This window comes from Vidua chalybeata, chromosome 21 (genome assembly GCF_026979565.1).
Source record: "Vidua chalybeata isolate OUT-0048 chromosome 21, bVidCha1 merged haplotype, whole genome shotgun sequence".
Classification (NCBI taxonomy): Eukaryota; Metazoa; Chordata; class Aves; order Passeriformes; family Viduidae; genus Vidua; species Vidua chalybeata.
This window is the reverse complement of record NC_071550.1, coordinates 2126478-2149363: the sequence shown is the minus strand read 5'-3', so window position 1 is coordinate 2149363 and position 22886 is coordinate 2126478. Positions and strand designations below refer to the sequence as shown.

At 46.5% G+C, this 22886-nt stretch overlaps 1 protein-coding gene across 4 annotated transcripts; it reads right to left on the bottom strand.

Annotated features, from left to right (window-relative positions):
* Nucleotides 1-1503: 1503 nt before the first annotated feature.
* Nucleotides 1504-14829, bottom strand: TRAF1 (TNF receptor associated factor 1). 4 transcript variants are annotated; one of them, XM_053962468.1, is made up of 11 exons: nt 14346-14829; nt 12728-12948; nt 11980-12064; nt 10107-10205; nt 9091-9252; nt 6789-6857; nt 6131-6196; nt 5482-5907; nt 4831-5008; nt 4106-4254; nt 1504-2949 (listed from the first exon to the last, which is right to left on the bottom strand). In XM_053962468.1, the coding sequence occupies exons 2-11, from the start codon at nt 12934-12936 to the stop codon at nt 2818-2820; spliced, it is 1575 nt and encodes a 524-aa protein (XP_053818443.1). In that variant the 5' UTR covers nt 12937-12948; nt 14346-14829; the 3' UTR covers nt 1504-2817. The 4 variants fall into 4 exon arrangements, with proteins under 4 accessions (XP_053818443.1, XP_053818441.1, XP_053818442.1 ...); XM_053962466.1 differs by having other exon boundaries at nt 1504-3033; nt 14346-14826; XM_053962467.1 differs by lacking the exon at nt 6789-6857 and having other exon boundaries at nt 1504-3033; nt 14346-14826.
* Between the last annotated feature and the right edge of the window lie 8057 nt (nt 14830-22886).

Below are 22886 nucleotides of genomic sequence, written 5' to 3'. Positions count from 1 at the left end.
GTGTAGATAACTACTCCAAACTCCCAATTTTTCCTTAAAAACTTTTACTTGCTGCCCCACACCCTGCACTTGCCGAGGGGGAGGTGCTTTCCCTCTTGGACGAGGATGGAGCACCCGGGAACCACGGCCCGGGCTGGAGCAGAGCCTGGCGGAGTGCGCGGGGAGAGCCGCTCCCAGCGCTGCCTCTGCTTTGAAAACTGCCCAGAAATCGTTGCAGCCTCTTTTCACAGTGTTTTTCTTTCTTTGAAAACAGGCGTGGGAGGAGGGGTTGGATGTTGGCGTGTAGCCTTGGAGACCGAAGCCGAGGAATATTGAATGGAAACCCAAACACGGAGCTCCCGGGAGCTCCAGGCCTGGCGTGGGAGATGGGATCGGCACGAATGGCTCTCGCTGGCCCCGGGGCCTCCCACGGCTGGGCGACCCAGCGAGGCTCCCAAGTGCCACTTCCAGCTGGAGGAGCAGCCGGGTCCGTGGGACAAATCCCTGACAAAAGAAGTGACTCCCACAAGTCGCTCGTTCCCCCTCTCTCTTCCCTCTGCTCCGAGGGTCTCAACCCGACCACCTCTCCACTGGGGCCACCTGACTGACCAACACAACCAGTTCAAGCCATCGTCTGCAAGGTTTGAGTTCTTCCCCTGTCCTCAACAAGGGCTTATAAGCAAAAAATTTGCCTGTTTTTTTTTTTTTTTTCAGCTTTATTAGTCCATTAAAAAAAAAAAAATCCCTCCAAACCTTGTCCTTGAGTGTTTCAGACCATCTTAGCTGTAGGGGCATTGACTCCTTGCCAACCTGGCCGTTAAACACGGAGCAAACGCTGCTGGTGTAACTCCCTCAAATTCTCCGTGATTTTTCTACATCCTGACAAAATCACGCAGAAATGATTTGCTGGATCACGGAACTCTTGGTATCGCCCCGATTCCAGCTCCTGTCAGTGCCAGCCACCTCCTTATCGAAGGTCTGGGAGATGAAAATTGGAGCCCGTTCCGGGAAGAGCCGGGCTGGGAGCGGAGCCCCGCGCCTGGAAAGGGGATCCGTGCGTTCCTCCAGCCTCGCAGGGGCAGCCCGGGCTCCTGGAGCCCTTCCCAGGGATGGAAATGCCCTCGGGAGAGAGCCTGGGGTCCGAGGGCTGCCTGCACTCTCAGTCAGAGCAGATCGGGCTGAGATTTGGCTGCTTTGTGCCAGCTGTGCCTGTGAAAGGAGGAGCACTGGGCATCGGGTTTCGCGTCTGTTTATTTAGCGTGGATTTGTTCCGTATCTGTATTTTTTTTTTTTTTTTTAACTGAGCTCTCTCTGTGGGCTCTGTTGAAGAGCCTGGAAGGGCTCTCCCAGCTAGGCAGGTTTGAGGGAAGTGGACAGAGACGTTCTGGGCATTTCTGCCCCAAAAGGACCTTCCTTTTCCCAGAAAGAAAAAGCAAGGAAGGAAAGTGTAGCACAGCTCAGCTGTTCCTGTAACATCTCCAAGCTGCTCAATTCCCTATTTGATAGCAAAAATAACACCAATCCTTTCTTAAGTTAGTGAGCTTTATTTAGGAAATAAATAAAATAATAAGAAAATATGAATGATTGTAATAAATACAGCACATGTCAAAGTGATACAGACAGGAAAGGCATAATATATTTAGATAAATTACTCCAGTACTCTGTCCCTGAAAGAACATTTGAAAGATGGAATAGAGGAAAATACACAGAATATCCAGTTCCTTCCCAGACAAACTTTGATAAATATTTGTTTATGGGGTGGGTGTTTTTGAAATGTGATGCTTTATCACAACTAATTATTTTTAAGGCTGTTGCCAAGACAGAAGTGAGAGATTTTGCACACATCCAGACAGTCACAAGCTTGTCTTGCTTTTAAAAAAAAATTATTCATTCCTTCCCTCTCTTAGAAAACCCCCCAAAGAGAAAATAATTTCTAGCACTTACTTGCATTTTAGCATGCAAAAAATATTTAAACATCAGAGCACATTAACCAAAAAAAAAAAAAAAAATTCAATAATTTCTAATAAGTCACCGGCCTTGAAGGTCCAGGAAGTGACTGGCCACTAAACCAGACCACTGAGGGCCTTACCCTGCTCTGGCTTTCCCAGAGCTCTGTATCCACAACGGGAAAGCCCAAGGGCTCCTTTGGAAATCCCAGAGGTTTTTTTTTTTTGCACCCAAGCACAGCGTAACCTGTCCCTGCCTGCTGATGCCACACAACATCCCCTTAGAGAAACAGAGGTTTGGAATAAATAGCAAGGAATAAACCCCCCCGGGGTGAGGGCTGCAGCCGCCAGCGGGGCCACAGCTCCCGGCTTCCAGCGTCCTGGGAAGCACAGAGACACCTGATCCGGGCTTCAGGGCAAGGAATCCGCCCTTGCTGCTGCTGGGGGGCAGCCAAAATTCCCCCGCCCCGCCCGGGGCTGCCAGGCCCCACAGGAGCTGAGCCCAGAGCTCGGGGAAAGGAGCTGCACCCGCTGGGCAGCGCCCAGGACGGGACAGAGCTGCAGCAGCGCGGTCCTGCTCCTCCCCGGGCAGGGAGCGCCCGCCCCGGCCCGCAGCACAGCGCCACAGCCCAGAGGAGGAGCAGCCCCTTCTCCAGCAGCGAGGGGCAGTGACACCCAAGCCAGGAGAGCTGCTTCGTGACATAATCCCCTGCCAGCAGCTGCTGCTGCTCTGGGGCATCTCCAGGGGATGGCAGTGGGGTCAGGGGGTGCAGGCTCTGGGGGTTTTGTGTACACACAAACTAACACAAGCTCTCAAACTCAGGGTTTTTTTTCCTCATGATCTGCTGGCGTTCTGAGGTGACCTCCCCAGCCAACCCCACCTGAGGATTTGCTAATTTGTTTCTATGATGCACTTCAGGAAAAGCGTGTCCTCTCTCACGTAGGCGTGTTTGGGGGACTGCAGCTTGGCCAAGGGCAGGAACATGGGGCAGCCACTGGCCACATTCATGTCATTCACTGGCCGCTGGAAGGAAGCAGAAGTCAGGTCTGGGCGAAAGGCATCAATTATGTGCTCTCTGTTATTTTGGTCAAGCAACATAAATGTCACCTGAAAAACACAATGTGGCAGTGAGGAGTTACTGGAGTGGAAAACAAACCAAGCAGGGACAGGAGTGCTGCAAAAGCAGCTGGATTCTCTGTTGGTAATTAAACAGAAACTGTAATGAACATTTCCAACCTGCAAGGTCAGTTCATGTGAATGCCCAGATGAAGTTTTTAAAACTTTGCTACCCATAAAATGAAATTAAATTAAATCAAGTAAGGAATTATTCCTTGGTAGACAACTGCACAGTCCAAAGTCTCTCGCTCCTGACAACCTAAACAGCCCCTGGGTTTGGTTACAGTCATTAAATTTATTCTGTTATTGTGCTTTGGAATCAGAAGAAACAGCTTGGTTGCCCATGCACAGATATGTAAAAGACACAACCTAAATATCAGTAGAATCTTCCCACCTCATTACCCCTTTTATTAACTCACTGTTCCATACCTTGAAATAGGAAATATCTGTAATAATCTTTTAACTGGGAACTTTGATTTCTATCTTTTTTGGCTACTAACTGGCAGTAAAACTATTTATAGGAAAGCTTTACAGAATTATTACCCCACAAAGGCAGGTGCCAGAGCAGAGGTCAGGCCCTGCCATGGTTTCACTGCTTTCCTAACCGTTGTTGCCATTATCAGATCACACTTAGGGGAAAAAAATCAGGCCAGGATCCCGTCAGACATCTGTGGCACCTCTGTAGGTGGAATTCTCACCTCACCCCTCTGATGCCCTCAGGCAGCAAATCATAATTCCCTCCTAAGCTGATATTGCCTGTGTTTAGCAAGAGCCAGGAGAAGATGTGGCTGGCTTTAGCCCAGGTGGACACAGGTTGGAATGTTCCAAACACCACGTTCTGGTGGTGAAAATCCTGCCTGGCAAAGTTTGGAATATCGGCAGGAGCAGCTTTGCCTGCAAGGGACTCCACTCAGAGACAAATCATTACCCAGGACTGCAGGGCAGCTCCTCACCTTCGGAAAGGGATGTGGAAAAACACTCAACTTCCACAAAACTCCAGGGAAAGAGTCACCTTGTGTTGACTTTTGGCTGGGATCAGATGTGGGAAGGTTTCCCTTCTTACCTTGTGCCTGAAAGGCCACGGGAGCAAAGCGTCGTAATCTCCTTTCATGACAACGAAGAACAGGGACATGTGGGTTCCTTTCCCTGTCCCATCCCCATTCAGGTACACCCTCAGACACACCTTGTAGCCATATTTTGCAGTGTAGAAAGCTGAAAATCAGAGCTTTTCATTAGTAAAGCAGCTTTTTTGGGGAAAAAAAAAAAAAGGCATAATGTGTGTTCTGGCATATGGGAAAAGGTAATGTGTGACGTGGTTTGCTCTCACAGAAAGAACAGACAAATCAGCACCCCTGGAGATTACAAGCAATGAAAACCCACTGGTTGGAATCCTTTTAGTGCCTCAAAGCTTGGTGAAAATTACCTGTTATTAGCCACACAAGTGTAATTTACCTAATCCAGTTACTTCCCACATGGGGAAGAGCTGGAGCTGGTGCCAGCAGGCACCGAGCTGAGGGCTGGCAGGGATGGATCCACTGCAGGCAGCTGTGCTGGAGGGCAAAGGGCAGGATGAGAGCCCAAACTAGAGCCCAGCCCTCTGCAAGAGCACATCCCAGTGCCCTGGATTACAGACCTCTGCACAAACAGCATCTTGGCTTAAGGAGCTCTTTTAAAGATGCTCCTGCTGGCACGAGCAGAAAGAAGCAGAGTTCTGGAGAAATGGTGGGGGAGCGGGGGGATTCTGAAGGGTTGGGGTTTGTGAACACACATCTCCATCTTGTGCTTTACCTGGGGAGTACAAACTGACTGTCCTGCCAGTCACAGAGTCCTGGAGCTTCCTGGCAACCTCTGTGATTTTCCAGAGGAAGATCCCATCGTAGGAGGCTTGCTCAGAGAACAGCAGGCTCTTGTGCAGGCTGCTCAGGCCCGCGTCCTTCTGCGTCAGGCACCGGTGCAGCTCTGCAATCTGGGAGAAAAAAACCAGTCCTCAGTCACCCCCTGCTCCAGGCTGTGCTGCAGGGGTGGCTGCATCCTTCTGGAGTCCTCATGTTCTGGAAGCTCTGCTTTGATTCTTTTCTAAGTGACAGCAATATGTCAAAACACACAGAGAGATGTTGTTTGGGCCTCCAGGCAAAATGCTGCTGTGAGAGGATCAGGCAATTAAACAGCTCTTCTGCCTGCTCACAGTCTGATCATGGCAGACTAACACTCAAAATTTTCAGGAGTATCTCACTACCTAAACGTGGATTTAGAGAACAAATATTAGAGAGGCACGTTTGAAAATGTATTGAACAACAAAAGGATCCTGAATATGTGTCCAGAACTGAGCCCTTCAGTGCTCAGACTCTGTTCTGATCCCTACCCCAGCTCCCCCTGACGTGTGTCAGTATTTGTTGGCTACAGAACAAGCACCCAGACAATCCTTGATGTAATTTTTACCTTCAGTTCAAGGCCCCGAATTATGTTCTGGTCCAGCTCACTCTGTCTCCTGAAGGCCAGGATTTCCAAATTAGAGCTCTCCACCTCCTTATTGAGCACTGCCACAATGTTCTCAAACACGTGCAGCTTATTTTCCAGCTCAGAAATCACCTTCTCCCTCACGAGCTGCTGCAGGACAGACTCATCCTCAGGGACAGAGGAAGATCCAGGGAAACAGTCCATTTCTGGATCCCTGCTGAGCTGCAGCCCTGCTGGGATCTGCAGGTGGCAGATGCTTTTTCCTGCACTCTTCAAGTTCAGCTCTGGCCGTGGGGAGAAGCCCTTGGAGCACAGGGTTCCCTGCAGCTGCCTCATGTGCTGCAGCAGGAGCAGCATGTGGGCCCCCACGGCGGAGTTTTCGTGCTCCTGGATCTTCTCTTTGCTTCCCTGGAAGAGACAACGCTGTCACTGCACCCTCCATGGCCACCACAGCTGCCCTGGGGACAAACCCAGCCACCCTTCAGCTCCCTGGGACATGGAAAAACTGCAAGGTGCAGGTGCAGCTCCATCATCTGGCATCAGGAGTGCTGACTCTGTTTTGAGAGACACTTCCCTGAAGGGAATGTCCAAACCAGGGTGGAACATGCCTGAAGAGACTTGTTTCACTCACCCTAAATGCACAGCCAACTTCAGAAAAACAACAGCCATCCTTGTTGGATGAGGATGTAGAGTGGCTCTGTTGAAAAAAAAAAAAAAATGCAGGGGAAATAATCAAAACCAATTGAAGGGAATTCTTTTATTTCCCTACAAACACCTAAGCCACAAACCCAGCAGCTGTAAATCAGATAAATTCAAGTCAAGGCAATTCCACAGCTTCCAGTGCCCAACCAGCTTTGAAAATTGATGGTAAATCAATGAAGAGTGTGGTTGAGAGCAGGTTTCCTGCACACAGCCTGGCAGTGAGGTGTCCATCTCCCGGACCCCATCACGACAGAACAAACTGAATGAGCACAGGCATCACCTGGCAACAATTTCTCACAAAGGAGATGCTGTAGAGCACACTCCTGGTCAGGAGGCTCTCACTCAAGGTATGAGGGAACAAATATTGGCCCATTTTAGAAGGTTAATTGAGAAGATAATTTAGTGAAGGCAGTTGTGGGAGCAGGGGAGGGAAGGCAGTCAGCAGGGCTTTGCTGGGATGTGAAGAGCAGCCAGAAACAACTGCTGGATCTGAAGATGTTCTCAGGTGTTTGTTTAATCCAAATTAACAAGTGATCATTTTATTAATTGAAATAAAGCTGCATTGCACTCCCTCATCTTTCACCCACCTTTTCCTTTGATGCTGCTTCTGTTTGCACAGGTTTTTGCTCCTTGCATAAACTGCCTTCACATGAATGCTCCCGTCATTAAAACAAGAAGGAAAAAAGTCAGTACCTTATTTAATTATTGAATTCAAGGTCACCCTGGGATATTGCATACAGGATTGGCAATGTGCAAGTGTTATGTGCACACACACAAAAATGTGCACTCACATACATGCAGTGACAAGCAGGGGGTTACAGAACAGGGAACAGCAATGACCAGCAGAACAGGAAATTCAAATATATACAGAAATATATACATGAACATAAACAGGTTACAGCACAGGAAACTCCAATATAAATTCTAATTCAAATATAATTCAAATATAAACTCTTCCTGTGCTGACTCCATACACTTTGCTCAACGTGCATCCTGCTTATGGACACTTTGGAGGCTGGAATCCAAATTCTCCATCGTGATGTGCTACAGAAAATGCATCACCACTCACAGGAGGCCTCCTGCCATTTCTGCCTCCAGGGAGGGTGAAGTGATCCCCCTGCCACTGGTTCTGTAATATTTGTGTTTAACACAGCAGCTGCCACACACACTCTGCACAGGGGGTGGCTTTAATCTTCACAAGCTCCTCTGCACACCAGTTCAGAGGTTTCCCTTTCGATTCTCAGAAATGCAGCCACGGGTTTTTCTCACCCTCTAACCCATTTTTTTAAACACTCTTTAACTTGCCAGTGATCTTATTCATTTCTGCTCTTTTACTCCTTCAGATCACCAATTTCTTGAGGGAGAGAGGCACTTTCCTTCAGAGGAGAGACGTTTATTTAAAAATAGAGAAATAATAAAAAAAAAAAATCACAAGACCTTAAACTGAATTAATAAAATGAAGAGAGCAAGAGCAGCACCCAAAATTCACTATTTCCTCCCAGAGGGTTGTGGACACGTGGAATACCCACAAATAACCACAATTCTGAACTAGGTACAAATTCATTAAAAGCAGATCATGTAACCAGAGTTCTACACTTTCTACTAAAGGAGCCACACCTCAAGGCCAACCCCCCGCTCGGTTACCGAGGTTTGCCAACCAAAATACGAATTAGGTGGTGGCTGAGTGGGAGGAAAAGAGCTCTGGAGGGAGCCCTGAGCAGAGGAGGAGCCCAGCGCGCTCAGGTTCCCCCGCAGCCCCAGCCGGCTCTCAGGAAGGCTGGCAGGAATTCGTGTTGCCACCTTCTGGTGTTCACAGTTTTGGGTTTAGCAGCGGCAGGATGAGCCCGGCTCGGGGCTCTCCTCTCTCCGCAGGTCAGTGAAGGATGAGCAATGCCGGGTTTTGGCTTCTTTTTTTCTGCCTCTGTGGAGCTCGGGATTGAAGGCACTTATTTTCCACCCCGTGATATCACACACTTCTAATCCAACTCCACACCCGTCATCCCAGTGCTATCAATCAATTTTGGGAGCTTTCTCCACGGCCTCAGGTCAAGTATAGTATTTTCTTGGGGGTCTGTGCCCTTCAGCACAGAAAGTTTTAAAATTCTCAGCATCCAGGATTCCAAGAGAGGAGCAGAAGCAGCAGATTTTAGCAGAGCACCCCATTCTTACCCCAGGAGGACTCATAATCCCTTATAAATCTCTCAGCTGAGTATTTGAAAGGCACCAATTTGTGACACTCTGGACACACAGAACTATTTACATCTCTGAAATATTCACAGCCCTCCTCTCATGCGGGTCTTTAATCACCGTGCCCAACTGCAAGGCTGGCAATTCTTCTCTTGAAATCATTTGGAGGGAACAATATTCATTGTTTTGAGCAAATAACATAAAAAAATATAAAACAGATATGTTTGAATGGGCACTGTTTGAATTCGTGGCAGATTCAGAGTGAGATCTTCCTGGTCTGTGGACACTGCTGATAATTTGGAGATTTACACCCGGTCAGATCTAAAAGAAATAATATCTGACAGAACCCTGCCCTACACATTTGTGAGTAGTTTTAGTTTGAATAAACTTCAGCCATTTTCAAGATCCCCTCCCTGCTGCTGTCTGTGCTTTTCTGGTTTTCTCTTGCCTCACACCAGGACTCATTTTGAGGCAGGAGCTGAAACCTGGGCTGCCCAAACCCAGGGGAGCACACGGGCACTTTGTCACATCACCAGCAGATTGTCACATCCATTTTTCACTCCAACACTTGTGTGGAAAAATGATCAAACTCAGGAAAATTAAATATTCCCTGAGTGCAACGAAATCAGGATGGGAAAATGGCACCACAGATCACTGAAAGCATCAACAAAAAGCCTTTATTTGAGAGAGAAATGTTCTTACCTGGCATTCAGAGCTGGCCAGGCTGCACTGGCACTGCTGACACACGGTCACATTATTGGCACACCCATTTTCCAAGTGATCTGCCAGCTTCCTCCTCATCACCACGTGCCCACAGCCAGTGTGACAAGGGATCAAGGCATATTCACACAAACTCTGATGCTCCTGGAAGTAAAAAGTTATAAAGCAACATGTGAAGTGCTCGTTGCCGTTTATCTATAAATAGATATTCACATTTATCTATAAATAGTCTCTGAGCTGCATTTCTCCTAAGCTTGGGTAAAGTCCCACTACACAAAGTTCCTGAGATTACTGGTGAAAAATTCACCAACTTTACTGGGGCTTTTTTTTTTTCGTCAATTATTAATTTGAAAAAAATCTCAAAACCAAAACCAAACAACATTTGGTAAATTCAAACACGAGGTCTCCCTTAGGGCTTTTATTTAAAAACAACATGATCCTGGTCCCATCTTTCTCCCTTATATTCATTACTCAAATTTGCATGTCAGATTCACAAATCTTGCCCATTTCAGAGGCATTTCAGATTAGTCTGAAAAGAATGATGAATACAATCAATACATTGACACAGGAGGGATTTTTTCTCCTATAAAACATGCCAAGGACATTGCCTGAGCAGCGTCCTGGAGACTGAAGTGCTCTGCCCTGCTTGTAGCAGCCTTGCATTTAAAAATAAGGAAACCACTGGATAAAAGATCAAGTTGATGTAAGTTTGTGCAATGTGAGTTTCATTCAGAATGTTCTGGATTTGGCCAAAGCCCTACTAAAGTTAATCACAGAAGCACAGAATGATTTGGGTTAGAAGGGACCTTAAAGATCATCCAGCCCCAACTCCCTGCCACGGGCAGGGAACCTTCCGTAGATTAACGGCACATTTTTGGACAAAACCGTTGGTATAAATCACAATACTGACACCGATTCTAATTAATTGCATTCATTTGTGTCTGCTGATATCCTGTCCCCACTCTATATTCATCTGAATAAACTCTCTTTGAACATACTTCGAAATCTTTCATGATACCAGACCAGCTGCACCCAAGGGTCACACAGTGGACTCTGAGTTCAGAAATCTCTTTGTTAATGGCAGCATCACCAAAAGCCTGGAAAGAAAAAAAAGTAAGGAAAAAAACATTGGTGAGAAAGTACTTTTGGATGCATCCTTGGAATAGGAATAGGGTGGTAGAAATCCACACCTTGATAAATCTTTTTTTTTTTTTTTTTAATTTACTCTATTGTATAAGACTCAGTGACCTGGCAAGTTAATCTTAGTGTAGTAGAAGCCCAAATAATTATTAAATAATTTATTTCTTAGCACTCAAAAATAATCTATTTGACACGATATTAATTCACTGAAAATAAGCCCGGCCAACTACAGCTTTTATTTTGCATTTCTATTCACGGGAGCCCGAAATATTTCACACGCAGCGATGTGCTGACGAGACCCTGACTGTGGGGTCCCTTAATGAGTGCATTTCATTATCGGGGTCATTAACACCTCCTAAACGTGCTGCAGAGAGGACTTGAGAGTCTCTGCACTTGAGAGCACTGCTCAGATCTGGGCTGCTTCCATTTAGCAGACACCGCGTGCTAAAAAAAAAAAAAAATAGGAACCAGATGGGAGAGAGGTTTGTTCTTTGCGCTACGTAGATTTTTGTGTTATTTAAACACGGGGAATTGTACAATTGTTACGTAATGATGAAATACCGCACATTTTAATATTACATCTTGCACTAAAAGAGGGATCCTGGCACAAGAAGAAGCCCTGCCACAGCTCAAGGTATTTTTGGATAGTCTGCAGGTAAGCACAGTGCAGAGAAATGCGGATTTCACAGGGAATAACACAGAGCAAGGATTGAGAGGGGAAAGCTTTACAAACAGAGGTATGAAAGTATTTACAAACGACGCCCACATCTCAAAGTTCCTGAAAATCCAGCCAGCATCTGCTGGGAACGGTGTGCACAGGCAGCTCCTCTCCCTTCCTGGAGCCTGGACACGCAGCAGGCAGAGAATTGCCAGGCAGCCCCCACCTGCAGAAACCCCCAGCACACATCCCACAGCAGAGAAATCCCAAAGTGACAGGCAAAGCACAGCCAGTCCAGAAGGGCTCAGCTGCACCTATTTGTGCAGGAAATCTGTCATTGGGAAATTCATTCCAGAATTGAGGATTTTTTTTTTTTTTCCTGGGATATCACCAAGTTCAGCATCAGCAGCAGATCCATTATTTTGCTGCTTTCTAAACCTTGGCTTTTATGCCACTGTCAGCTGCCTATTCGTTTTCATCTCCCCCTAAAAAATTCAGACAGATTATGTGTGTGTTGATATCCCTGCAGGTAATCAGAGAGGAGGGAAAAGGACAGGCTGGGACCCAAATCCCAGTTTGCATTTGGGATACAGAGCAGCACAGCAGCTTGCCAGGAAAATCACACAAGAAGAGATCTGCACCATTAAATTACAGATGAAACATTGGCCAGAGCATAGTTTGTATCAATTATAATGTTCAGCTTCATGTTTGAAGGGTACACGAAACCATGAGGTTGGAAAATCCATTAAAGTACTTCCTGAGGATGATAAGTAACAGTTAAGACATATTATTACAAGTAGGAAAGCACCAGTTACTTTGAGACAATAAAAAGTTAATCATATGGAAGAGTTTGGGATTTTACATTGCAGAACCTGGATTTGGGAAGTCCTGAGGCTGCCATTACACTTTTTAAAATCAAACACTCTGGGAAATCCAAGTTATTAAAGCTTAACTTAAAATGTGTAACTATCAGCTGCTATTGCATTTTGTATTATTCCTTTCTGAACTCCAGCCCAGTGATGACTACAGAGAATGGTTATTGATAAATTAATGATCTGTGAACTACAACTTACCCTTTCTTCTGCCAATAGGCTTTCCTCACCTAAAGTGTTGGGATCTTCCTCTTTACATTTCTGGCAAATTGCATTTTTATTGTTTCTGGCAAAAAAGAAAGAAAAATTGAATACCAATCCATTGGTGCATTGCAGTTTAGGAGGTCTCTGTACAGGCACTGACACAAATAAAACCATGAAAATGGTGATTTCCACTCAGAATCCATAGTCCTTGTTCACTAAAGGCCAATTCTTGAACACGCTGATGTTAAAAAAGTTTTGCCCTTCTGTTCTTCAAGATCAGGACTATGCCCATCAATCTTATCTGTATTTCAGTAAAATAAGGGCAGCCTGAACCATAAATAGGAATAAAGATGGAAAGCTGTTTATCCCATGAATGATTCAAAAACTCCCAGTAGGAAAGAGAATGTGAAAACTGAACTCTCTTAAAACACAGGGAACGCCCATTTTGCCCAGACAGATACAGACACATGTGACATTACATTCCCTAAAACCCCATAACATCCCTTGTCAAAGGGCTGTGAAGTGCCACGGAAGGATTAAGTAAATCAGAACTATTTTATCACAGACAGAAAAACTCCATCAGACCCCTGAGACTTCCACGGTGGGAACAAGGAGGAGGCAGGGAATATCCTGCAGCCCACCACGGAAAATCCTTGCAGGCAGGAAAATGCCAGCAGGCCAGGGAGCCCCAGAGCCCGGCTCCGGGAGCGCCCTGGCAGTGCCCCGGGCACAGCCCAGCACCTACCTGACGATCCAGGTGAGGCAGGCAGAGCAGTACCTGTGCCCACACAGCGTCTGCAGGGCTTTCTTCAGGATGTTGTTGCAGTTGCTGCACAGGAACTTCTGCCCGGGCACGTCCTCGCAGATGCTGGTGGGGTATCCGAAGGGGAACTCGTTCTCGTCAGGGGCAGAGCCCGGCGGGTCCTGCAGGCTCCTGGGGCTGTTCTCAGCCATCTGAAGCGAGCACTGAGCGAGAGGAGATAAAATCCAGGTGCTCAAACACGGCACACGCTCACTCGGATGGGGGAGGATGCACCAGAGTCCCCAGGCTGAGCAGTCACCTCGCTGTGCTCGGCTCGGGCTGCAGTGACAGGCGTGACCAAATGTCACAGTGGGGTTTGACCTGCCACCAGCAGGAAATTACTGCAGACCTTTAAAATTTCCCTCAAACACAAGACAAAAATAGACAGGGTCCTAAAAAGGGAGGGTTGGGGCTTTCTTTCAAGAGTTTTTAGCTTGTAGAAAGATGAGCTACAGTCCCATCAGTCCTCATCACACAGGATTGTTTCTGCAGAGTAAATCCCCAACCACATCAATTCTCAAAATTCGTGATTTCACTTCATACACACAGAAACTGAGCAGCTGGTGTGTTGACAGTGACTTTCCTGAAGTCATAAGACTTGTGGTGAAATGACAAAGGAAATCCCAAGTCCACAAGGCCTTGATGCTGTGCTCTGACCAGGCACATCTGGAGCCGCGTGTGCCAAGGTGTCATGCACATTCTCTCTGGTTTGTTCTGCTGTGCAGTGGGATATTTTTGGAAATGCAGCTGAAACTGATTCTGGTGTCTCTTGGAAAGTCCAAGGAAGGTTTTCACCCAGGGAACTGGTGCAGTTTGATTATAATAACCCCTTTAAAAAGCTTTTTTTTTTTTTTTTTTTTTTCCATAACAGTACTGACACACCATAACCTGTCTCAGTATTACCAATAGTCACGCTGACTGAGAAACCTGAAAATAAATGAGTCAGGCTGCCGTGGGCAGGCCTGGCTGGCGGTGTCACTGCCGTGAGGTGGGCAGGGCACACCCCGGGCCGGAGGCTCTGTCTGGGAACAGGCAGCGTTTTCCATGGCCCGGCTCGGCCAGTTCCCTCTGCAGGCATCGGAGCGGCAGCTCCGCAGTGACCGCAGGGGCTGCCCGGCCTGCCGGAGCCCTGGACTAGAGGCGGTAACACGAACGTCATGGAACCCAAGGTGTTTCAGTGGGTGCCGGGGGGCTCACGGCTCCCCCCGCCCGCTGGCCCGGCCCCGGCCCCGCTGCCACCGGCACCGCCCGCGGAGCGCAGCGCCGGCACGGAGCGCTCCGTGCCCGGCTCGGGGGTCCCTCGGCCCATCCCTCGGCTCAGGGCGGCGGAGAGCGGCCAGGACCCCCGGCCAGCCCCCGCTGCCCTCCGGGCGCTCCCGGGGCGCGGTTCGGGCACCGGGCCCGTGTGTGCGGTTCTCCGCAGCGGGGCCCGCTCCCCTCCATCCCTCCCTCCTTCCTTCCCTCCCGCTGCCCTCCATCCCTCCCTCCTTCCTTCCCTCCCGCTCCCCTCCATCCCTCCCGCTCCCCTCCATCCCTCCCCGCATCCCCGCCTCTCCCGTACCTGAGCCCGCCGGCCCCGGGCGGGCGCTCACCGCGGGTACCGGAGCCGGGGCTGGATGTCGGCGATGCTGCCTCGCTCCGGCCGGGAGGAGCGGGGAGCCGGAGCCGCGCCCCGGCGGGAGCGGGGCTTCCCCTGCTCGGGGCAGCGGCGCTGTCGCGGCCCGCGGGCTGAGCGACTGGGGAATTGGCTGAGGAAAGGCCCCGCCAGGCAAATTCCCCCGGGCCGGCTGAAATGGAGAATGTGGCGGCTGCTTCCTGAAAGCGCAGGGGTGCCGGCTCTGCCATGGGCACTCAGACAGAAAGTCCTGCCCGCCCAGAGCGCGGTCACGGCGCGACAGTCCCCGCACGGCCCCCGGTGCTCGGGACAGCCCATGCCCAGGTCCAGGATGGAGCCTGGAGCCTCTGGAGCCTCCGGGAAACCTCGCCGGGGAAGCCCCGCTGTGCCTCACCCTCCAACGCAGCCCGGGCTAGCACAGCGGGGAAACGCAGGAGTTCAGCAATGTCTGCTGCAAAGCCTTCGTAGAGTGCAGTAAAGATTCTACAAAGCAAAGTTTCGTTATCAGCAGAATAATGGACCTCTTCACCCCTGACACAGCTCCCTTCGCTGCCACCCCCTCTAGTTCTGACCGAGGATTCAGTCAGAAAAAAAAGAGTTGTACATGCAAATCTGTTCACTCTTCCTTGTGGGGAACATCCCTGGGGGTGAGGCCCTGCTCAGAATTCACAGTGAAAAGCAGAGGTGTTTCTCTGGGTGTTTCTCTGGCTGTGCACTGCTGCCCTGACAGGAGCCACGCCGCAGCTCCCCGTGGGTGTGTGCTGCCTGCTGAGGGATTCGTGCTCAGCAGCGTTTGCCTCAAGTCTGGCACAGACAGACAAACAGACACTTCCCTCCTCTCTGTGCTGATCTGCAGCACGTCTGGAGGTGCTGATCTGATGTAGATCTGTGGTTCAGAGCCACCAGGGCTGAGTGTTAACTCAAAGCTATGAGGAAAGTGTGACACAGCCCCAGTGAGGCCTTGGCCTGACCCATTTGCCCTCATTTGGCTTGTTAAAATTCATCATAAGTTAATCTGGCCCGGGCAGTTTCTGCCAGGATGTGAGTTAAAATCTCTTTTAGAAACGGAAAGATTTCTAGATGTGGTTTTTCAAACTTTGGGGATATAAAGAGGTGTAAGATGTTAATTTTAGCATGATCAGTGTTACACCACAGGGTCAGGTTCAGGAATGAAGTGGCAGCTCCACCTCTTCCCTGTGCCCTTAACTCACTCCTTTCCTCTTGCTTTGAGGCTTCTTGAAAGTTTCTGTGATTCTGTTACACCTCTGTCTCCAAAGGTGCTGAATTACACAAAGAAACTAAAGATAAGGTTTTGGTACTTTCCAAACTAGAGAGATTTCCTGTGGTAAATTTCCCCCATATGAGATCAGTTAACTGAAAACAGGATGTGGTTCAGAGAGAGATTAAAATTTGAAGCTTAATTTTAGTGTAGAGCCATTCCAGCAGTGCTCAGCATTGCAGGGCACTGTGTTACTATTTAAGGGGAATGATAATTTTATATGCTAGGAAAAAAGTGCATAAGGGAATATATCCCCATATTTAAAATCACCTTTTAAAAATAAGCCAAGGTGTTGAGACTTTTAATGCTACAAATTTCATAGGACATTGAATATGGAATTTAGGCTCAGATGCTCTGGCTTTTAAAGACTGTAGTCAAAAGGAGAATTGCATTTCAGAGAGATGTTTAAGATAGGGATGTCACATTCTATGAAAACATGATTTTCAATTAGTACAAATTAGCTGGAAGTGTGCACTTGTTCTAGGAAAACCTGAAAAATGGATAAAACAAAACACAGGAAGGAAAATTTGCTAGTAAAAGCAAATCCAGTGCCCATGAGATCCAGTACTTCTAGGAACTGGAGCTCAGTGCTTCAAGTCAAGATTCCTGTTCAGAGCTCTGATATGAAGGAGCTCTGTAACTTCCACACTATTACTTGTTTTCTGAATGGAACAGAGTGTCTGTGGGGTCCCACCAATTCAAGATTAGAAAAAGAAGAATCATTTCATCTGATTATTGTTATCCTCAGCCAACTCGACAGCTTTGCCACAATTCAACCTCTTGTCTCTAATAAAATCTTTTTACATGTTTCAGTTTTATCTGTCTGTGCTTACTACCAGTTGTAGCTCTGCTTTGTTATGGTGATGCCCCAAGGACCAGCCCAGCTCTCATTACAAGAGCAGGAAAGTTTCCCACTAAATTTCATAAGAGCTGGACTGTAACCCTCAAAGAGACATCAGGAATCTATTTTATTTTCCTCATCCCTGCTCTGCTCAGGATTTTTCCCAGATCATATTCTCTGTAAGAAAATATTATCCTAGGAATTTTTTCCTCCAAAAGAATAGATGCTCTGGAGCACCTCTCCAGCATTTGACAGGAGAAAAGCACCCAAAAAAATGACACTTCATATATATATATGTGTGTGTGGCTTATTTCAGTCACTCACTTAAGCAGTTTCCACAAGCCAAGCCAAGGAATCACCCTGAAGAGCAGAGAGAAAATGAAAGTATTTCTCTCTATCACAGCGGCCTTGATGGTTTCCTACAAGCAAGAGTGTTTCAGAGGAAATCACTGGGAGATTTCTGAGGCTGCCTCTGAGTTTAGGCCGCCAGGCAGATCTTCTTCATGTGGAGAAGCTCCCTGGTGGTCTCGTGCCTCAGTCCCTGTCCCGGCACAGCAGGACAAACGGGGGCTGCAACGTGTGAGCCCAGCATGGAGCAGCTGGTGCCAGTTTCCCCAGCTGAAGCTCAGCTCTCTGGCCACATGAAGGGTTTTGCTGTACTTGTGGCTGTGCTTCTGTTTCTCTTAACGTACACAGAGCCTGAGCTAAACTGGAAAATTCTGAGCTGCTTATTTCCATTCTTTATGCTTTGGAGAGAACTCTGGGAATGGGAGCTGTGCCCACGGGGAAGCCTGCCAGAACACTCTTCCAAAGCTCTGGATGTGACATGAAAAAACAAGTTCAGATTCAGATATCTTTTGACTCTGAAGCAGCTGGGGAAATGTGGATATCCTATTGATTGACTGGGACTAATTAGTGGAAACAGAAAAAGGAAACATCAGATTTACTTAATAATCTTCATTAATTCTCATAAATGACAAGAACTGAGGGGGAAAGTGAAGGTTATGGCAAGTGTCCTTTAACCCTTTCAGAAGCTGCTCATTTTACTAAGAACAGTGAAAAATAAAGATGTTTGAAGATGTTTTCCATATGTCAGAAGCAGAAAGCAGACTCTGCACTAACTTGCATCTCTCCTCCACTGAGCCCATAATTCCCTTTGCTATTGCAGAATGACTAACAGCATCAGGCTCAGCTTTCCAATAGTATTTTTCAGTGTGATTCATAAGCCTGAGTAATTGCCACACCACCACTGACATGTCTATTTGTACCTGTATTTTATGGGCAACACACCCAGGGAACACAGAAACTCCAAGTGTTATCTGAGGTTTCACAAGGGGCAAACAAAATTCTCTTTATCCGTGCTGTAAAGGGAAAACAAAGCCCTCACCAAAACACTGCTACAGCAAGAAGGAAAACTCATGAGTGTTCACAAACCAAGATGTTTTTAAGAAGGATTCTCGAGGAGAAAGGAAAATAAATTTTAAGCATAGGAGGAGCCTGAATGAAAAATTACAGTTGGAAGTGGGGAAAGCAGGTAAAAGAGTAACAGGTAAGTGCTTAAACTCCTGAATAAAAAGAGCCCTCTCCTGAGGCCAGACCTCTTGGCAGCTGTGGCAGTGATGGGACCCAAGAGCCCAAAATCCCAGACATGTTCCCAGCAGAGTCCTTGGAATCCAGCCAAGGAAACAAAACTTGTAGTTCCACGTCCAACATGTGAATCACAAACTGGGTGTTGGAACCCCAAAGCCAGCAAAGGAGGCACACAGGGAGTGCTCCCACCTGCCCAGGGTCAGGGGAAGCCTGGAAGAAACCAAAACAACCAAAGTCTGGCTTTGGAGGGCAGCAGGAATTGTGGTGAGGTTTCACAAGCAAAGCTTGGGGTTCCCTGGGGCAAGACATGGACTGGAAGGAAATGCAGCATTTCCTAAATCTGGTTCTCTAAACTCACATCCAACAGTTTTCCTTATCATGAAAATCTTGTTTCAAAGCCCAGGGACTCCCCTGGGAAGTGTTTCTGGGCTGGGACTAATCCCAGTTCAGAACTGGGCATGGGATCGGGGCAGGGACACCCAGGAGCTCATGTAGGTTTAGATACATCCCCCCAGTTTCTGGTATAAACCCATGGAATCCTGCTAAGTTATGTCATGGATTAATCTGATCCCTCACGGTTCCATTGGAAGCTTTTGATCCTACCTTGTTTTTGAGATTCCTGACCAAAACAGAAGCTTAGAAAAAAGCCCACCCTTTAATATTACATAGATTGGTGACTTCAAACAGTTGGAATTCACTGCTGCTGGAAATGAATACCCATTTTTACCTCCCTGTCAGAGCCTGGGGATGAATATCCTCTAGGACCTTATGGCAGAAGGTTTTAATGGAAAATGTTATGATTTAAGCAGTGCAAATGACATTTTTATGGCATATTGCTTTTTATAAGTAATGAAGGAAACCTGGCTAATCAGAGCCTGGCAGAGCCAGGCTCAGCCACGCAGCAAAGGAATGACTTCAGTCACAGCTGTCACTTAGGCCTGGCCTGTCACCAACACCTCAGTTCATGTCTGTGTGTTGCAAATCTCCTCTCTGCAGGTACAAACTGGCACAGTGCATCTCCTCCAGGGGAGGAGTGAGGTGCTCCTGACATATTTCCTCTTTGGAAAGCAATTTTCCCAATTGCTGGGTTTTTTTTAATTTTTTTTTTTTTTTTGTGCTGCAATTGAAGAAATCCTGTATCTGCAGGTGTAGGTATCAAATGTAGCTCCTCCAAAATAATTTCAAAGGCGCTGATTTGTTCTAGCTGAGGATGTGCTCCTCATGGTACAAACTGCAGGGAACAAGGAACTGCCAGTGGAAAGAATGTGCTGCTGGGGCTCCTCTTGTAAAGCCAAATTAGACAATTCAAGTCCATATTAGGGCTCCTTGGAACCAGCCTCAGAGCACTAAACCCAGCTCTGAACCTCTGTGCTCTGGAGTCCTTTAAACTGGCACCAGTGGGGTTGCTGCCCTTAAGAGAAAATAGATTTTCCACTGTAAATCCCATTTTTTTGGGGATTTAATATCTCAGATGATTTAAAGTGTGTCTAATATAACTTTTTTGTTTACTAATTGCCCCTTTTAGCTGTCAAGTAGCAAATAAACAAAGGAATGATAGTCTGAGCCACAGCACCTTAGGAATAATCTGCATTTCGTGACTTCTAGCTCTGAATGTGGGTAAATAGAACCATTTTATAAATAACCCCCTGTGTGTAACAAATATTTCCTGGGATAGAAAAGAAAGGGTTGAGTAGAGCAAGTTTTACTCAGGCTCTCTCTGCTATTGTTTTCTACACTTGAATGTTCCTTTTATGAGAGTTGTGGTGTTTAATCCAGTTTAGTATTTTCCAGGAAATCGGTTGCTGCTTAAACATGTATCCAAATTCCAAGTTCATTCAGAACTTGAAAAGCAAAATTTAACACAAGGACTGGAATTCTGTAATGATCCAGCACTTGGCAAAAGCAAACTCTTGGTTCCCAGGAGAATGAAAGAGCCAAACCCAGATATTTCTCCTAATTAGAGATGAAAACATTATTAAATATCCTAAAAATTGAAAGCATATGTAACTGCTATAAGGTGGGTGTTTTACTGGAAAATAACTGACAGCCATGCTAAATTTCTGTGTGTTCTGATGTAAGAATTCAGCAGCAGATTAAGAACACATTTTGCTGGGAGACATGTCTAAACATTAACATTTACACAGACTGAAAATAGGCCTCTGTAGGCAGGGTCAAGTGAGACAACCCACCATGGATGGACACCAAATTGGCAGCTCCTAGACAGTGATTTTTTTTTTTTAATTACAAAATAATCTCCACTCAAAAGAAAAAAAAAATGGATTTCCTTACTCTGTGTTCACTCATCTCCTGACACCCCTTCTGTAAATGGACCTGCAGATTCCACAAGTCTTCCTTTGTGGAAATGGGTGTTTGATGTTGTTTATTAGAAGAGTTTTGAACTTGAAAGGAATCTTAGTAAGGATTTTATTCAAGGATTTTGTATTGCTCCACCTGTTTACTCAGAAGAGGGACTGTCCCTACACTGACCATCCACACTGCTGTGCAGATACAGAAAGGAATTTCGCTGTGATATTCTGGCTTTGCATTGCCCACATGCACTGAGCAAAATCACTGTGATGAAGTGAATATTTTTCCCATCCCAGATGATTTCAGATGAGAGTGGAGCATCATAACAAAATAAAAATTATGTGGTAACTTGGACTTGCACCCTCCTAGCTCATGGGAGCATTCTCCTCTTCCACCTAGTATTTAATACATGTGTTGGGGTCAGCCAGGAGAGAATTGTGGCAGTCACTCTGGAGGTATTCAGAATAATAATAGCCTGCAATAGGGATTTTCCATTCCCCTTCTAAAATTGCCAGGTATTCCTAATTCCACACCATTTTTGACAGAGCACTTGGCTGAGTAAGACTACCTAGGGCTTGTGGCACGTCCTGAAAGATTCTGCACACGAAATCACTCCTTCCCTGCTTGGGGAACAATGGCCAGAGCCAGGCACCCATTGGCTCTCTCCCTAAATTAGTCACAGCTCTCTGGCACAGCCCAGCAGCTTTCAGCCCAGACCAAAGTGTGAGTTTCACATGTCACTGTGCATAACAGGCTGGAATTTGGGCTATTCAAGTCACTCACCAGCTTGGGCCATTGAGATTAATTTCTGGTTGCAATGAAAAGAGAAATGAGTTCCATTTGTGATGCTTAGCTGTCTAAAAAGCAGTAAAATACAAATGGAAATGTACAGAAATAGGTATTTTTAAAAGAGCTAAAGGATAACACAGTATTAACCCTTAGATTTGTTATAATCTCTGGAATTCAACCAACTCAGGCCTGCCAAGAGTACCCAGGGAGAATCACATTTGAATGGCATCTGCTGAGTTTCCTTATTCAAAGGGAAATATATGAAAAAGGAATAAAAGTATAATGCCCAAACTTATTTAATTGCCCTTAGAGAGTCCTGCTTTCAGAGATTATCTGTGCAGGCAAGGTCAGCCATCCTTTTTTTTTTTTTTTTTTGGAAAAATGGGGATAAACGTGGGCAGGAGCACTTCACCAGCAGGGAGGCAGAGCATTCACCTGCCACTGCCTGGCCCTGGGGAGCACTGCAGCAGTGGGGCAGGGAAATGCAAGTTTTTCTGGAAGCACTACAGCTGTTGGCTGGGGATTCAAAGGCTGGAACATTTGGAGACTTGCACATCACAGACATAAACAAGCAAGGAACAGAAAGACACTGTGTACAATTCAGAGAGAAAAGCTCTGGTGTCCAGAATCCACAGCAAGCTTGGAAGGACAGAATGTGCTTTGAAATAATTTCCATTTCATAATACAGATGAGTCACCTAAGAAGTGATTATTCCAAGAATTTCCATGTTTGCTGGGATTAATCCTGGGGGCTGTTTGGTGCCTCAGAACTCCCTGACCATGAGGCACTAAGGTTGGCACTGGGCTCTAAAATATCACTCCCATGTCACTTCCATTTCCTCTTGTCCTGCTAACGAGGCCCTGCAGAAATCTGCCAACACCATTTGCATGTGGAAGCAGATGAAGACACAGATATAGCTTTCCCCCACGTGGCTTTGCTGTGAAAGTCAAGCCATGCCACGTGGGGAAGGTAAATCTTCCTGACACTGGGATGTGTACACACCTCCATCCTACACCTGGCTAATTATCTGTACAAAAGTTCCCTTTTAAACACATGCATTTGAAGTATTTACTGATCTCAGTGCTATACTGGATCGTTAATTCTGAATAGAAACAGAGATGAAAAATAAGATTAAAGATTGTTTTTAAAAACTAGCGACTGCGATTTGATATTTAAGAGCAGCATTTTTATGTGTTATTTTTAAATAACTGGTCTTCAGGAGGCTTTTTTGCAGTCTGGCTCACTAAAAATCAATAGGACTTAAATGTCAAAAGTCACCTGTGAAAACAAGACATGCTCCTTGTCATTTAAAGAGATAATTAGGTCTCACAATACACAGCCACCAGCTCAGAAGCAGAAATGTTTACTGGTGGCCTGTCTAGACAGCCCCACTGAGCATTTCCATGTACTGCTCCCTGCAGTTTGAATTTATATCCAATTATTACTGGACACAGTGTGAGCTTCTAGTGCTTCTTAGAAAGTTTGGAGGATAAAAAAAAAAGTCAAATACTCATAGAGCCAAAATTAAAAATTGCATCATCTCTGACTATCTTCTTTCCACATCTTAAATGTTCTGGATCGAGATATTCCTAAGAGAGAGGGAAAACAGTAATTTTAAAGTTCTTGGACGTGCTGCTTTTGGGCAGCTCCTCAATGCAAATAAAAACGTGTGCAACTGTAC

Coding starts and splice junctions, on each gene's coding strand:
- TRAF1 (XM_053962466.1), bottom strand. CDS start 12,936: ATGGCTGAGAACAGCCCCAGGAGCCTGCAGGACCCGCCGGGCTCTGCC. Junction 4,255..4,830: donor AGTCAGTTTGTACTCCCCAG/GTAAAGCACAAG, acceptor TCTGATTTTCAG/CTTTCTACACTGCAAAATAT. Junction 3,034..4,105: donor CGTGGCCTTTCAGGCACAAG/GTAAGAAGGGAA, acceptor TGTGTTTTTCAG/GTGACATTTATGTTGCTTGA.